At 39.5% G+C, this 15956-nt stretch overlaps 1 protein-coding gene across 9 annotated transcripts in view; it reads right to left on the bottom strand.

Annotated features, from left to right (window-relative positions):
- Positions 1-2481: 2481 nt before the first annotated feature.
- The window catches only part of TC2N (tandem C2 domains, nuclear), a 29652-nt gene continuing 16177 nt past the window's right edge, over positions 2482-15956 (bottom strand). For 8 of the 9 annotated variants that reach the window (XM_059850172.1, XM_059850168.1, XM_059850173.1 and 5 more), the window contains exons 4-12: positions 14339-14503; positions 12551-12642; positions 11881-11956; positions 10628-10728; positions 9835-9951; positions 8791-8982; positions 6869-6983; positions 6196-6395; positions 2482-3912 (exon numbers count right to left, since the gene is read on the bottom strand). In XM_059850172.1, the coding sequence (XP_059706155.1) occupies positions 3802-3912; positions 6196-6395; positions 6869-6983; positions 8791-8982; positions 9835-9951; positions 10628-10728; positions 11881-11956; positions 12551-12642; positions 14339-14503 (1169 nt within the window). In that variant the 3' untranslated portion in view covers positions 2482-3801. Of the gene's footprint in view, positions 3913-6134; positions 6396-6868; positions 6984-8790; positions 8983-9834; positions 9952-10627; positions 10729-11880; positions 11957-12550; positions 12643-14338; positions 14504-15956 lie in introns of all 9 variants that reach the window. The other variant, XM_059850177.1, reaches the window with a different exon arrangement.

Here is a 15956-nt window from a genome sequence, read left to right on the forward strand (position 1 = left end):
TTCTACAGAAACATCAGTGTGAAGAAATTTTCATCAATTTTAAAAAGAGATGTAAAAAATAGCTGCGTGTAACCTTTTGTTAGATAAATCATACCATCAGTAAACCAGCTTTGAAGACTGGTTGCTTCTGCTGAGCACATTGGGAGTTCTGCCATGGACTGAGAGCCAACGGCCTGTTCCTCAGAGCAAGCTGGAGAAAAGAATGTACATGTGCTGGAGCAGTGTTTATGAAACATGGTGCTGATTTTAGTGGTGGCTTTTTCCATGCACCAAGCATGAGATCATGTACAGGGCTGTATTTACATGGTGATGTAATTTTGCAGCAGAAGCTGGAAAAACAAGGAGGGTATATTCCACAGCTATGCAGCCATGTCATATATATGTTGGCAAGATGAAAATAAGATGTGGGACAACTCTGCCCCAAACTTCTAGACAAGCTTATGTTTTGGCTGGAAAATCAACTTATAACTCTAAAGGGAACTTTCATCAGGCAAACAATTTTGGAGTCAAACAGCAGATGTACTTAACTGAATGCTTACAAAATCACCTTTTGTTTTATACAGATGTTCTGCCAACAAAAGGAAAAACCAGAGATGCCAAACAGATTTAACAACATGGCTGTATTTAGGTTGTGATCACATAAGATCAGATACTCAAATTTTTTTTCCTCATAATGTTGTATGATAATGTGGTTTACAAACTTTTACACCCACTCATCTTCTGTGGTAGAATCTCACGTATTTTTCCTTAAAAAGGATGCCATGGTGTGTCACTGACCCATAAAAACTTGAAAAATAAATTGGTTAACCTTGTTTACATACAGAATGCTATTATTTATAAATAAATAAAACAGGATTGTTTGACTAACCAATGAAATTATACACACACTTTTTGGAAAATCTGATCAAGTTTAGTCTATGGTTGGTTTCTAACTATGCAGGCACAGATCCTTTTATGAGTAATATTTAATATAAGATCATAATTGTTCTTCCAGTTCATCCACATCCATTTGGGAGCTGACCAAAATAAAACTGTTGCATCTCTGAACTTCTGCTGCTTTAATTAGAATTGCTTTAGGTTAGGAAACTGGGTGAGTCACTGACTAGAAGCAAGAGCAAATCCAGCTATAAACCATGTGGGCCTTTTATCTACAAATAAAGTGAACTGGCAAAATAGCTTTAACAGTATCTTCAATGACAGTAAACTTGGATGTAACAATCAAAATACTGGCTGAGGATGCTTTAGAGGGACAACATACAGCTGTGACCAATAGAAGAGTGTCCCAGGACACCTCTTTTTCCTTCTTCTTGCTTGTCAGCTGTTAACTCATTGAATCCTTAGGTGAATGCACTCAAATGCAGAACATGCCAAAGCCTGGGAATGAGCACAGGTTGAGGCAGTGCCTCAGAGCAGCTCTTCAGAGGGCTGCAGTAGCAGGGTGCATCTTGCATGGAGAAGCTTTATGGATCTCCTCTGTGTGTCAGCAGTTAACTCTCCTACACACAGCTCTACACAGAACAGTGTTTGTTAGCTGGCATTTTCTCAGAGAAAAAAGTAGGAATTGAACTTCACTTCGAGATGCTGCTAAACATTAGTATAAACAATTGGGGGAAAAGGAATATTTGATGTTCATAGGTTTTATTATAAACATATAGATTAAATATTAGCACAGCAAAAAAAAAAAAAAAAAAAGACTAGTTAGGCCTTTAGAAGGCTGTCTCCTAAAACAGTCCCAGAAAGCCATTTTATACAGCATGCACTGAGTTGGCAAACTCTGTAGAACTACTGCTGTGATAATTGAAGTCTACAAAACACTGGGATATTCCCTGTTCTCTCTTTTAAACAGAACAGCATTCTGCATCAGGAAACCGTTAGTTTGCACTTTTGTTTATTGCCACAATGAATAAAATGTTCAGCCACAATGAATAAAAAAAAGATCCCTGTATTCAAGTAGAGATACTCCAAAAATATCAGTTCAGCCCACTTCCTTTTTTCATTTTTCCCTGCAGGCCAGGCTCCTCCCGGCTGTTTTAACTGGAAATTATCAGTGTCAGTCAAGATCCTCTGGGCCCACTAGGAGCTTTGCAAAGAGTAAGAGCTAGAACCAATGTTTGTTCTATAAGTAACATGCAAAACCTTTTTTCAGTTCTTTTATACTGACTGGTTGAAAAGCAGACTATGTACAAGTCTGTAAAAATCCTTCTGTTTTGAAAATATTAAATTTCAACAACAGCAAAGTGGATAGTTGAAGTTTCCAACGTTGCAATTATCAACTGATGAAAAAAAAAATTGTGATTCCATTTTTTCCTGACACTCAAAGACAAAAAACTTGAAGTAAAGATGCTCTGAGCCGTATGCTTGAAGAGGATGTGCTTTCCTGTTACAGCATTTTCTCTGCTCCCCATGTTCCTTTGCCTCCCAGCAGTGAGTTGCTCTCACTGCCAACTCTAACTCCTGTCACATGGTGGAATTAGATCCAAGTTATGAAGAAAGGTAGGTTTATTCAACATCTATACCAACATACATATTTGTACAGACAAGACAGCCAACAGTACATATGTAAGCAGTGGAGTCAATTAAATATGTATTTTTTAATCAGCTAGTTGAAGTAGTGCTAAGAGGTCTGTGCTTTTAGATTTATGCATTATCAATTACATACTTGGTATTTTCCCCCCTTAAAAATAACTATGACTAAACACCTGAAAATATGACAACTAATAAAAAATATAATCTTAGGATTTTGTTGGAAAAATACAATTTGCAATAAAAAATGTTCATTTCTTCTCACTGAAACAAGTAATAAAAATATACTCCCACACATAATTTTTTAGCATCCTGGACATGTAACAAATACTTCTGTAGTAGCAGCCCATCCTTTAAAAAAGTCTGAATCCCTTACAGTGCTGTATTTTAATTAATATCAAAAAGCACCTAAGTCAGTAGGCATTACATTTGGCAATGTAAGCAAATGCTAGAGTGGGTTGACTAGATAGGAAGTGGTTTACATATAAGTATTCTATATAAGAAAGCAATCTACAAATACTGGCTCTGATCCTAGGCAGGGTCATTGCCTCTTTGTACTATTCCATTGATTCCAGCCAGAATTTACCCAAACACAGCAAGTCTGGAGGGCCCCTCTTGTAAAGATCACTAAGGCAGAGGAACTTTTATCTTTCCATCTCTCTGTTTTGAGAAAAGGATAGGGGGCAAGCTCAAGCTACAGCCTTCTGAGCAACTCTTCATCCAAAATGGAGATCAGAAAAGCCTATGGGTACCGCCTTAATGTGTACTTCCCTTTATGCCTTCTCCTGCTGCCACAGCTTCCCCACTTGCTCAGGTACATGTTATCCTGATCAAATGGTGCCAACAAGCCCAGATGCTCACAGGTACCCAAAATCAAGCCACTGACACAACCCATTCCCTGGACTTTGGAGTCTGCCCAAGACAACAATGCAGATGAGCATGATGTCAGTGGCTAGAAACAGAGCTGATTTAAGTTGCTTTTCTCCAAAATTGAATTTCTGTGCTTTCAGGAAATCCAAAAGGGGCAAATATCTTTTTTTCAAGATGGATTTTGTGAAATCAAATAACCACTTTTTCCAGTTCCCAAGTCTTCTTTTTAGTAGTATTTAGCCAGTATTTCTCTTGGTGAAACTGAATTTTCCATTTCCACAGAGGCATGATGCAGAGGAGAACTTCTGAAGAACTTGCATAGACAATATCTTTATTTTGAATTTATACTATTTTAGATAGCCTGTGAATTTCTGTAGAAAAATCAGTTCTGAATTTCATCTCCAGTCTTCAAGATGGGCCAAAGCTGTACCATTTAACAACAACTTTTTCAGGATTTGCAATGGTATCTTTCCACTGCTCTACTGCTTCACTGTTGCTGCTATCCGAACTTAACCAGATCTGCATTAAAGGAAAAAAAAAAAAAATTAGTTTACCTGATATAACAAAACTAGCATTTACTAGTTTCAAATAAATACCATGGAAGTGTAGGACAAGATACAGTGTAGAGACTGTGACCAAAGGATAACAGCAACAAATACAGTTCTGCTAGTACTAACAGTCTGGCTTTCAGCTGGAGTCTGTGTTTAAATTTAGCCTCTAACATAGTTTAGAGAACCCAGCACATAATAATGTTTCAGTACTTAATAAGATGTTATAAGTGCAGCATTCCTTGCTGTATTCAAATGCACATGCTGGGGTCAGGGGCTCCCCAGGCTGGGGGCGGCTCTGTGTGTCGGACACAGCTGGCTCCAGGCCACGCAGCATCCGGCACGAGCTGTCCAGCACTTTCATGAGCATTTCAAACTGCACACTCCCACAGCCAGGGCCAAACCTGCATTCCACAGAGGTTACTAACATGCCCATACCACACATAGTCACGTAGTAAGAGTCCCTTTCTTCTCAGTATTCAGTTAGTGGATAGTGGCCATTAAATGAGGAAATGAAGTACAAGTAGGAAAATTTCTCCCTTAACATTATCACCAGTCTCCATTGCCAAAAGAATGCTGCTTATGTAAGTAGGTAACGTTATTTACAGGACTCTATTTCCTCAAGTCTTCCAAGAATGAGTCCTTTTAAGACTTCTGAGAAACCTTGACCATGAAGTACATTTAGCCTATACTGCTGGGGCATGGGTCCTCAAGAAGTGAGAATAATGTCTTCCAGAATACCATAGACAGCTGATGTTTCATCCACAGAGATTCAATGTACATCATGCTCGTGATTAAAGACATGCCTGTGAAAGCAGCCTAATCTATGTATTGTCTGCTTAGAACAGCATCCAATTAAACACCATTCTCTGAAGAACAGAGTGAATAGATCCAGCTATATTCATTTTTTTCCAGCTACCCAGCCAATTGCTCAAAGTACATTTTTCCCTGAGCCATATTTTACATCTTCATGTGTTATGTGGCAATGTCTGCCTTCATGAGCTGAAACAACCTTTTCCAAAAAACCTCTGAAGAGCACAAGTTTTCCTCCTCCTAAAAATGAGATCCACAATGAAATGTAACTCATCAGATTGAGATTACCTCACATATTGCTAGATGACTGCAAAATCATACTCAGTTATTCCCCCCCACCCCAAGGCAGTACAGCTAAGAAGAACTATTTTTTTCTTTTCCTATTTCAAATCTAATTCCACCAATAGGAAGATGGGACACGTGCAACCTGAGGCTACAAAAAATGGAAGAAATTCACATAACTCTTGCTGGCACATCATTTCTATATCTTATAGCACATGAGCATCTCCTGTAGCTGCATGTCTTCAGCAGGCACAAAAAATATCACCAGAATAGGACAGTACTATTTTTTGTACCTAAGAACAGCACAGTCCTCCATCTGGCATGGGATTTTACAGTTGGGGTCTCAAAATCAAGTCCACATTATTAATTTATGCATTTATTAAAATTCTGCTACTGCATTTAACTGGGTCAAGAAAAGCACAGAGTGTTAAGAACAGCTATGGCTCACTATGTCAAGAAGGAGAGAGATAGAAAGTACAGGATGATGGTAAATTAGAACAAGCAGGGGAAGAGGATTGAGAGAATAATAAGAACAGACTGCTAAGTTTTATGGTGGTTAAATAAATATGATCACAAAAATGCTTTCAAGGAGATACTACTGAAATCATGTCTGTTAACTAAAAAACAAGCTAAAAATATTTTGGGCTTGGACACTTATACTATTACTTGATCATCCATAGACTAGTGTACTGATTTCAGCATTGTTCTACCCAGGAAAGGAGTCTCATTGTAGCTGTTGATAGCTCCTTTTACAGACCCCTGGTGTGAGAGTATTGGTACAATAAGCCAACACCCCCTTGCTGTACAGGACCTTGTAGCTTATGGAGCTCCTGTGAGTGATATGTTTTTCTTTAGAAAGCTAAAGGCAACCAGGAGATCCTCTATCTCTTGGAAGGAATCTGTCACACAGTAATACTCCACACGAAACTGACTTTAGGATTTCTTTTTGAAAGAAAAATCAAGTGTTAACTCCCATTCTCATGCAAGTGCAAGTTTAAGAGCCCAGACCGTTTTTGCTTGGATTAGGTACAGAAGAGTTTAGTAGAATTTACTATTTTGTTTTATGTCACCTCATTTAAAGTATTTTAAAATTCATACCAAGAAACCTGTGGAACTGGATTTTAAGTGAAGGGTATCGGGCTGTCCAGCAGAAACCAACCTGTCCTAGGAAGTGTTTTCTTCTCACTGAGCTTTTGCTGTAGAGCTTGATGAGAAAGCTAATTCCTTGTTCTGCTTGGCTAACTGGAAAAACCATCATTTCTCCCCACTTCACTTGGCCATTAGTGGATTTCAGAAGGCGAGTCTTCTTTTTATAGATGATCCCTTCTGTACTAAACATTCCAACTTTCACAAAGAAATCTAGGACAAAGGGAAGGAAAAAGGCATAGCACACAAAGGGTTACTCACAACACACCTAAAAAGGAGCCAACAAGATCAATATGTATGCTTCAAATTGCATCAATTTCTCAAAAGTCTGGCCAAAAGAACTCTACAATAGCTTTCCTGACCAGTCACATAAACAGAATGTGTTCAGTAATATTGGACTGATTAACACATTATCCAAACAGCAAGTGCAAGCTAATGCTCTTGTATGTCAGGATTAATACTGGGATAAAAATCGTCCAAAATACATAAACACACATCTTCAAACCAAACAAAATGTAATCAAGTAAAACATTTGGGGAAACAAGCCTTGGCAATGGAAATCTACCACACCATGTGTTAGTCTGAGGTTCTTAAAGAATGTTATGAATTGCCAACCCATTTGAGCAGCAATTTACCTGTTACAAATGCTTTCAGAGAGGAGGCATGAAACAGCTGATGTAACTTACTTGAAGACAGTGGCGTAGATGAAACAGGAAGGTTTTGTGCTTCAAGAATCTGTAACTGTATCCTCCTGTTTATTGCTTGAAAACAAGTTCCTATTTGAAGTTCTGCACGGCACACCTACAAGCAGAAGAATGTTGCCATAACATCTGGATTAAGTTGCTTATAAACTCAGGAAACACAGGAATTTTGTCATATGTTGGGCTCCCACATTTCTAGCTGGGATTTCCTGGACAGAAATATAAGCATGTGTTGTATACAGAACCTGCAGATGCACAGTAAGTGGATCTTGCACTTGTCATAGCTGCAGTACATGTGCTCCACTGATGAGCTGCTTATGTGTGGTGCACATACGACCCTCGTGGGCTGCAGCCAGGGATACTGGCCAAATCACCGAGTCCTCAGTTTTTACCTGGTACAGATTCTGCAGTGGTAAGAGCAGACACATACAGGGGAAACCAGACATGCCTTTGGAACTTCACTAAATCTGGGTGTGGAAGTGAGAGAGTACGAAAGCTCCAGTGACACAAAAACCTTCAGAGTTGCCCTCCACACTTCTGAATTTTATATAAGCAACGGTTTCCATTGATCCAAGGCCCTGTCACTTAATGTCACGAGTGCTTAGGGTGACTGCATACTGTGTAGTTTCCTGTGCTGTGGAAGTACTTGTGTTTTACATACCCACACACATACACCACTGCCAAACACAGTGTATGCATCAAGATCTCCAGTCTGATTCTTGGGGGGTTTTTTAGAATTTGTGCCAGTGGCAAAGTTGCATTGAGTCATCCTCTTTGCTCTCCTATCACACTGTAATGTCCTCAGAACACTGTAAGAGCAGCAGGAAAAGGCCAATGGAGACCCAGCCTTCATTTAAATGGACTCTGCTAGTCCTTGTTGCCTTCAAGTTTTAATGGACTTCAATGAACCAAAATGCACTAAGCAAGAGAGCAAAAGGTTAGATAAAGAAAAGTCAAGCTCTAGTTCATCAAAGAGACAAATTCTCTTTGTAGCTCAGCTACAAAATTTCTGTGTAACCCTGTGAGAAAGCCTATTCGTCGACTCTGAGCTTTGGCTTTCTATTGGCAGAGAGGTTAGGGTTTGCTGCCTCACAGGCTACTACAGGGATGAATCCCAGAGTGTCTGGAGGGCTCTTGGATACCAGCTTCCTCTGTCACTTTATCTTACTGCTTTTGAAGCAATGTGGTTATTCACATTAGAACTAAAAATGTCAAGTGTAACTTATGTTAGAAATCAGGAGTATCATTCATATTACTCAGACATACTTAAAGTTTGCTTTTGAATTGCTAATTCAAGTTTAATTTGTTGAAAATACAAATGTCTAGACACAATCTATAAAAGAAACAAACAAAGTGGGGGTAGGGGGAAAGGAAATCCCACTGCGAAAACCACCTGCTTCTTATTACACTAATGGAAATGAACTGTCTGAATTATTACTTCACAGCATGCAATCTGAACATTAAATATATGGCTGTCTCTGCAGTTTCAGGCCGCTGAAGGTCTTAGCACTTTTCTTCCATAACAAAAGCAGATTCCATTTGCTCTGAGCTCTTGCTGTGAGTCCTAAAGATCTTCTGATGCTTTTTTGGTCAGAAAAGACAATTACCCGGTGTTCTTTGCTGAAAACTTCCCCAGAATGTCCCTCCCTCAAGCTGTGAGCCATGGTGTGGAAGAGCTTGCTCTAGCTCTTTTCCTAGAAACATCTGCAGTTTATGACCAGAAAAGCTATGTGCAGAGTTCAAAAGTCTGCATTTTTTCCACATCAAAATGCCTTTCTCCAAGGAAGTAGAGTAAAGGGAAAAAAAAAAGAACCCCTCTAGTTTTTACTACTGAATTATTTTTCTTTCATATCCAACAACCCCTTCTAGAAGAGATAAGGACATACTTTCACAGTATTGGCACTTACAGGTGCTTTGGAAGGAGGAGATATATCCAGCCAATGACTGGACTCCTGCGAGCTCAGCTCCCGCAGTGCCAAGGAACATTCTCCAATCGTTTTTTTCCTGGGAGTCTGTGTCTGGATTTTAAATACCAATTTGACAGCCTGCAGGCTTTGCAGTTTAATGGCAAAAACAAAAGTTTCCATAAATTCAATGTCCTAGAAAGAAAAACAGATGAGTAACATTATCATTTTGAGAGAATCCCACTGAGCCCAAAACCTAGAAACCAAGGCATCCTGGCTCTATAGCCCCTGCTCCGGACTGCCACTTTAGGTTGCCATGGAAAAGTGTGCTTTTAGAGTGCCAAGTCCACACACACTCACCCCTGTGTTTTCACACCCTGGCAGGCTGAAGTTTTGGATTATTTTTCACTACCATAACAAGTTGTGGCCATCTCTTCTGGAGCTTTACAACAGCACACACGCATTGTGATAACAGATGCTCTAACCTTTTGCTACAGTCTCTCCAGCTAATTTTATTTTCTTTCACCTTTGGCTCACATTATGTGAGATTTATGTTGCTTTACTTTCCACGCCCTTAATATTTCTTTACTGCCACTATCAGGAATCTTGTCCCACGTGACCAATTTTTACTATTTTCTGTAGAAAGTCTGAAAATTGTCTCCTGCCAAATGAGAGGCAGTACCTCAGCTACTTTCCCTGGGATGAGTGTGCACCTACAGGTATGCCCAGTCTTCCTCTGGTCCCCCACCACAGAGGGGCCATGGCCAGCAGCTCATGGCTCAGTGCCCTATGAGCATATCTGTCCTGCCAGCTTGTGAGAGAAGAGGGCAAGAGTAAAATGCAAGGCAGGATATAGGGGGAGGAAGTGCAAAATGGCTTTTAATAGGATTTTGAGAAGTTGGGAGAAGTAAAACACACCTGGGCAGTTACCACAGCAAACACGGCACAGGAGTGGATGTTTGCTCTATGTTAAAAAATCTATTTATCTGTCACATTTATTTTTTGTGGGGAAAAATATTTCTCAGTATTTTGCGTGCCTCTACTTACATTGGAGCCCTCCTTGGCAGAAGATTTGAAATGCACTGGCTTGGGCAGTGTGAGAATTCCCTTGACACAGATACGAGGATTTTCCCCACAGCTAGAAGGCCAGCTCAGGTCTTTGCACTGCAACATTGAAAAAAGTCAGTTGAGACAATGCAAGACTTACCATTTGGGTTTCTGTCTACTCAAAGTTCCCTTGCCTGAAAATTATTCACAGTTCAGTTATTCACAACCACCATAACAGTATCACATTTACTGACAAAAAAGCCTCAAGAAGCTACGTATCCTCAAAGTTCTGTTAGGGTTCTGCCCTGAAGGAACTGTTAGATTTAAAGTCATAGAATCACAGAAGTCACTTAAATGGTGCCTCCACAGCTGCTCCCATTTACTGCCTTCAAATTTTCACAGGAAAATGTCCATAGCAGGACTAGCCTATGACCAGCTCAGCTTTCTAATATGTGCTGAGTAGTTCCTCACTTCACAATTTGAACATATGTTAACATATGTGTAGTAACATAAGGAGATAGATACTATTTCTTCTTATTGACTGCAGCAGAACAGAGATTGCAACAGAAAAAAAAATTAAAGGGGAGGAAGATGCTTTGAAGCCTAGTATTACATTTGACTGAACTTTGTTGATATTAACACTTATAAATAATTTAATTTTTTTCTAAAAGTATTTATTGAAGTAACATAGAGACAAACTTTATGACAATTACCACTAAGTATAGTAGAATAGTCACTGGTTATTGAATAGTCATTATTTGAATAAATAACTGACTTATTAATATTTGCTTACATGTAAAACTGTGATCCAAATCTGTTCTACAGAAGAAACATAACACAACTTCACATTCAGTCTTCCAAAGTCTCGTTCATCACCTGATAATGTAATAGTATCTATGGAAGAAAGCCAATTAATATTTTTATAAGTAATGCAGTGTCTTAAAAGTTCACTCCAGAAATAAGGGAACTCATTAGTCAGTGAACTGCTTATCTTTGCAAACTTCTCTCAAAGTAAGTGTGAAATATTTTAACACCTACATTCCAAGGACAAAATATCCACCAAGCCCAGTAACCTGACCTTCTGCATGGCTAAAGGCCTTCACATTTCATGGAACAGAATAATGTAATCATAGAATATCCTGAGTTGGAAGGGACCTTTAAGGATCACAGAAGTCCAACTTCTTGGCCCTGCACAGGAGACCACACCAAGAATCACACCATGTGCCTGGGTTATCTCTACTGAGTTTAATAACTTGTGTTATACTCAAACAACTTTAAGAAAGAAAAAAAAAGCAAGTTCCTGAGACACCCAGAACACATTTATATCCTATCATTTCCCTTAATCTCTTTCACTGTTAAGTTTGTAAATTGGTCTCTTCTTTCTCAAATTTCAATTCCAGTCTAGTAAACATTTTACTGTTATGCTGTCTCCAAGTCAGAAGAGTCATTTAATATCCAGCATTTCTCTGTCATGACTGGAACCAGGTCATTGCCTCAGTCTTCTTTTAGAAGGAGACTGGGTCAAACTTTGACTTATAGCAGGGTGACTTTTGTGAGGACCTAATTAATTTTTCAGGGTTTATTTTGCTGCATCTCCACTTCTTAAACATTCTTTCATGAATAAGGATACTGGGTTTGCACACAATATTCTTGTCTAATTACCAGTGTAATATGGATATTGAATTTCAGGCATCTCACACAGAAAAATACTGATCCATGAAAAAGGACTAGATCTGGGACCTGATGCTGCATTCCATCCTAACAAGGTGTCTGTGATTTTATTGCTCACTTGGGTAGTAAATCCAAGAATAAATTTCCCAAAAGCATGAGAATTTTTCAAAGTCTCATCTGCTCAATCTCCAAACAACAGGACCGTGCAAGTCCAAAACTCTTAATTTCAAATTGCCAAGTCATCTCCAGCTGATCTCCTAGTCAGATTCATCTCAAAAAAACCCCAATCCAAACAAAAACATCAACAAAGTAGAAACAGTTTAATGTTTCAAATGCAAAGGGAAATATTTCATTACAGGGTAAACAAACCATTACCCAGACTCCTGTTGCTGCCTTGTGAATCCTTCCTGGAAGAAGAACTGCTAGGTACACTGGAGACTGAATCATATCTCTGGGGACAGAAAAAAAGGAATCAATTCAGAGCAACAGATGCAAAACCCAGAGATTATACCATCAGACAAGATATGATGAAAACTAAACACTCCATTTCAAATATTTGCCTCACTCCCTACTAGTTTCTTGATCCAGCAGCATGCAATTACTATTTTGATGCAATCAGCTAACTGAGGACCCATTTGACCAGCAGACATTTTTTTTGCTCATGAATATATACACAACTCCATTGCTAAGTAAGACTTGATTATTATAGAAGAAAAAAATACACACAGTGTTTTGTGTCAGTGGAAACTTCCACTGTTCCATTGTTCAACTGATGGGAGAAACCACAAGATTATGAACCATGACAAGCTGTCTGTCCTAACTGCCTACTTGGGTTTCTCAACAGCCCCTCTGGGCCAGAACAGCAAATGTCAGAGATATCAGGAAAAAGCCTCTTGAAGTTGGTCAAGATGTTGAAATTTCCCCCCCAGTTGTCCCAGTGTACAGTGCAATGCCTCCAGTGTGTACTTTGGAAACAATGCAGTGGGGACAGACACCCTGAGGAAGCTGAGTTTGCAGGGTAACCTTGGCTCCCAGGGGAGCTCACCTTGATGAAGCGGTGAGGTGGGCTCCTGAGATCAAACATGGAACGGCTCACATCGAGGGATCCAGGCAAAGCACTGGGTCTTAAATCACTAACTAATAAGACAAAAGAACAATAAAAATCACGTTAGCACCATTTCTAGGAAAAAAACCTCACTAAGAATAACTTTCACAAACTGCAGTATGATCTGCTGTTATCTAGTAATGTTTTTCAGGAACATGGGGATGGGGCAGGGGTGAAGAGATGGTGTCTTTTTCAAAAAATTAAATTTTTAATGAAGAAAATGTCAATTTTTATACAGAAAGCTGCCTGTAAAATATAAAAAAGCTGAAAGATTTTAATAATAAAAATATGTTGTTTACCAATAATAGGTAGAATTTCAGAAAATCATTAATGAGTTTACTTTTCAGTTTGTTTGTATGGAGTTTTTTTTTTTTAAGATGAAGAGAAGGGGCTTCACATTAAAATTCAAGAATTTAATTTTGTACCTTCCAAATAAATACATTCTGTAGTTCTAAACCCACACACATGAAAAACATCTCAGCACTCGCTGTGACAGACTAGGTTTAGAGTTTTGTTTTAATAGTTTATAGATTTATGAAGAACTAAGTTCTGAAACAGCTGTCAAAAAACTCTGGAGGAAAAATTTTAGAACTGTACTCTAGAAAAACCTTTCTTGTGTTAAAACTTACTAAGACAAAACTAGTAAAGTGTTCTCTTTGCTTGAGGAAAAATGGAAAAAGAGATGATGGACTGAAGGGAAGATGTTCAAGACAGTTTAATAAAATCCATTTGGCTCCCACCACAGGTGCTCACAAAGCCTGGTAAAACCATATGTGTTAAAGGCTGCTAAAATTCTACATGTGCTCTGTTCTCTTAAAAAAATATATGGAATAGTCTTTTCATGTAGTCTCTATGGTGATTCAGAATTCTTTTAAAACAGAACACAGACTGAGACATTTTCCCCCAGCTGAAAATAAGAATGCTATACCATTCTAAATAAAACATCTTTAAAAATGTGAGCTGTTGCTGGCTTCCGATTTCATGGAGAGTGTGTACCTCTCCTGGGGTGTTGGAGTTTTCTGAATGCATTTGCCTTAGCAATCACAAGCAACAGCCATTTACTTCAGTCTGAACAGCATTCACTATAGGACACATACACCAATGAACAGCACAGAAGACAATTTTTACCTAGGCAGTCAAACACTTTCTATCTAAACTTTTACTATCTCGCAGCCCTCCCTCATTCTTACACACTGAGAAGTGGGGACATTGCTGTAGCTTCACAAGCAAACGACAGAAAGTCAGCATATAGCATCATGCCCCATTTTGCACCTGTTCTTATCACATCTGCTCCTGAATGCTTTTTGGTGCTTGCTCCTCTCCCCATATAGGTACTCCTCAGGCACTCCTCCTACTCAACATACTGCCTGGCTTCCTTTCTCCATCTCTCTCACTCCTCTTACTGGTAGCTGAAATCTCGGGTACTGCACCCTGGTCTAGATCAGAGGCAGCTACAGTATATCACTTTGCCAATTTCTCTACCTTCGTGTGATGCATACAAGCCTTGTTAAGCCCCTAAAAGACAAAAAGTAAAAGTGCAGCTGAAAACTAAGCAGGGCTGGCTCTGCAGATTGATTCACCAACCAAGGAGTGTCTGTAGCACACCAACCAGCTTGAGAACTGCTATAACCAAACAGTTCTTCTGTAGACTAATGGCTTTTATTCCTCTTACCTACAAACCCTGAAAAGGGGAGGAAGCCAGAGAAGCAAGGGTGTGGTCCTTCTCACCTGATCCATACAATTTCCTGCTATCTGCTTTTGCCTGGCAGCGCCTGATGAGATCCGGGGAGACGCGATGCTCCAGGTAGAAGGGGTTGTACACGTCACAGCCGGGCCACTGGTGCGCGCCGTGCAGCTCTGCCTTCCGCTCGCCAAACGAGGCTCTGGCTGACTCTGTGCAGCACAAGCAAACATCATATGCAAGAGTTCCAGACATAACACATGCTGCCCAGCTTCATAAGGCAGGCAGAGTGCCTTCAGGGCAAAGGACAAAATATTTCAGTATTATCTACTCTGGGTAAAGGGGAAGAAAAAAAGAAAAAGAAAACCCACATTCACATTATGTCAGGTTTCCACAGTGTGTGAGCAAACACTGGAATTAAATTGGCCATAAAAAACTATGCATACCTTCTCTTGGGGTTTTGTAGTAAATACCTAAGTAGTTAAATACAGAGGGTTCCAAAGACAGAGAGCAAGACAGAAGTTAACAGGAGAAGTAGCACTCTGTGCATAGAAAACCTCCAAATTATTTAGTTACCTACCCCCAGCATATTCTTACTGAACTAATGGACCCCCAGACCTTCAGGAAGATCTTGTACAGAAAGATAACGCAGCTTGTGACTGCAGTCTCCTTATCTACTTTCCATGCAAGTCTGTCCATGATAAAATCACTGGTCCAAAATTACTTGAATTGTGGGCTGAGGCATAAGTAGACATATCTGAGACTGCTTGAATCCCACCCCTTTACTCAGCTCATAATTTCAGAAAAAACATGCATGTCTCGGTCAGCAAAACCGTGAAGAACACTGCTGTAGTGTTCTTTACTGTCTGGGCTGAAAAGAAGCCATATGTAACAGCACATTAGAGAATGGGATGACTTGGATTCTGCCAAACTCTGATATTTGTTTCCTTCATTTCACCTCCCTGGGCTTCAACCTATCTCTTAAAAAATTCTTTACCCCACAATAAAGTGCCTCCAGTTCTGCAGGTGTCTTGCTCCATAAGAGGCAAACTACCACTGCTCAAGAGTCCTCTCGTGCATGTGTTAGTAAAGTAAAAAGCTTAAACACTGAGATGGAACGTGGGCAGTGATAAAGCAAGAACTCAAGCAAAATGGGCTTGGGCATGAGGTAAATCAGGATGAACACTAACAGTCAGGCCACAAAGAACTGCTACACAGCAGATGATGGAAAATCCAGTGTTCCAGACCAGGAGCACTTCTTCCTGTGAGCTTACTTCTGTGAGAGCATGAGACACACTGCAGTGAGCACTGAAGAGAAACGCTGCCAGAACTCAATTGCTTTCAGAAGGGTTGCCAAGAGCTAACACTGAGCATGTTCTGTTTCACTAAAGGAAAATGGCCAGACATGCACAGAAAATGGTGAGGAACTGAGAGCAGCACTTGGACTTCTACAGATATTTAACAATGGTCTAAGAAAAAAGTACTCTGAATAGATTTTTTGAGTATGCTGGTGCTTTGGCTAATGTGAAAAAAGAATGACAGCACACTTCACTCTATTTAGTAAATCTCCCTTAAAAGTAAACACTGCATTTTTAAGCACAGCTTTATGCAGCTTAAAGCTGTACTTTAAAAAAAAATAGTATTTATATTTGGAAAGAGAAATGA

The sequence above is a fragment of the Haemorhous mexicanus genome, chromosome 6 (genome assembly GCF_027477595.1).
Source record: "Haemorhous mexicanus isolate bHaeMex1 chromosome 6, bHaeMex1.pri, whole genome shotgun sequence".
NCBI lineage: Eukaryota > Metazoa > Chordata > Aves > Passeriformes > Fringillidae > Haemorhous > Haemorhous mexicanus.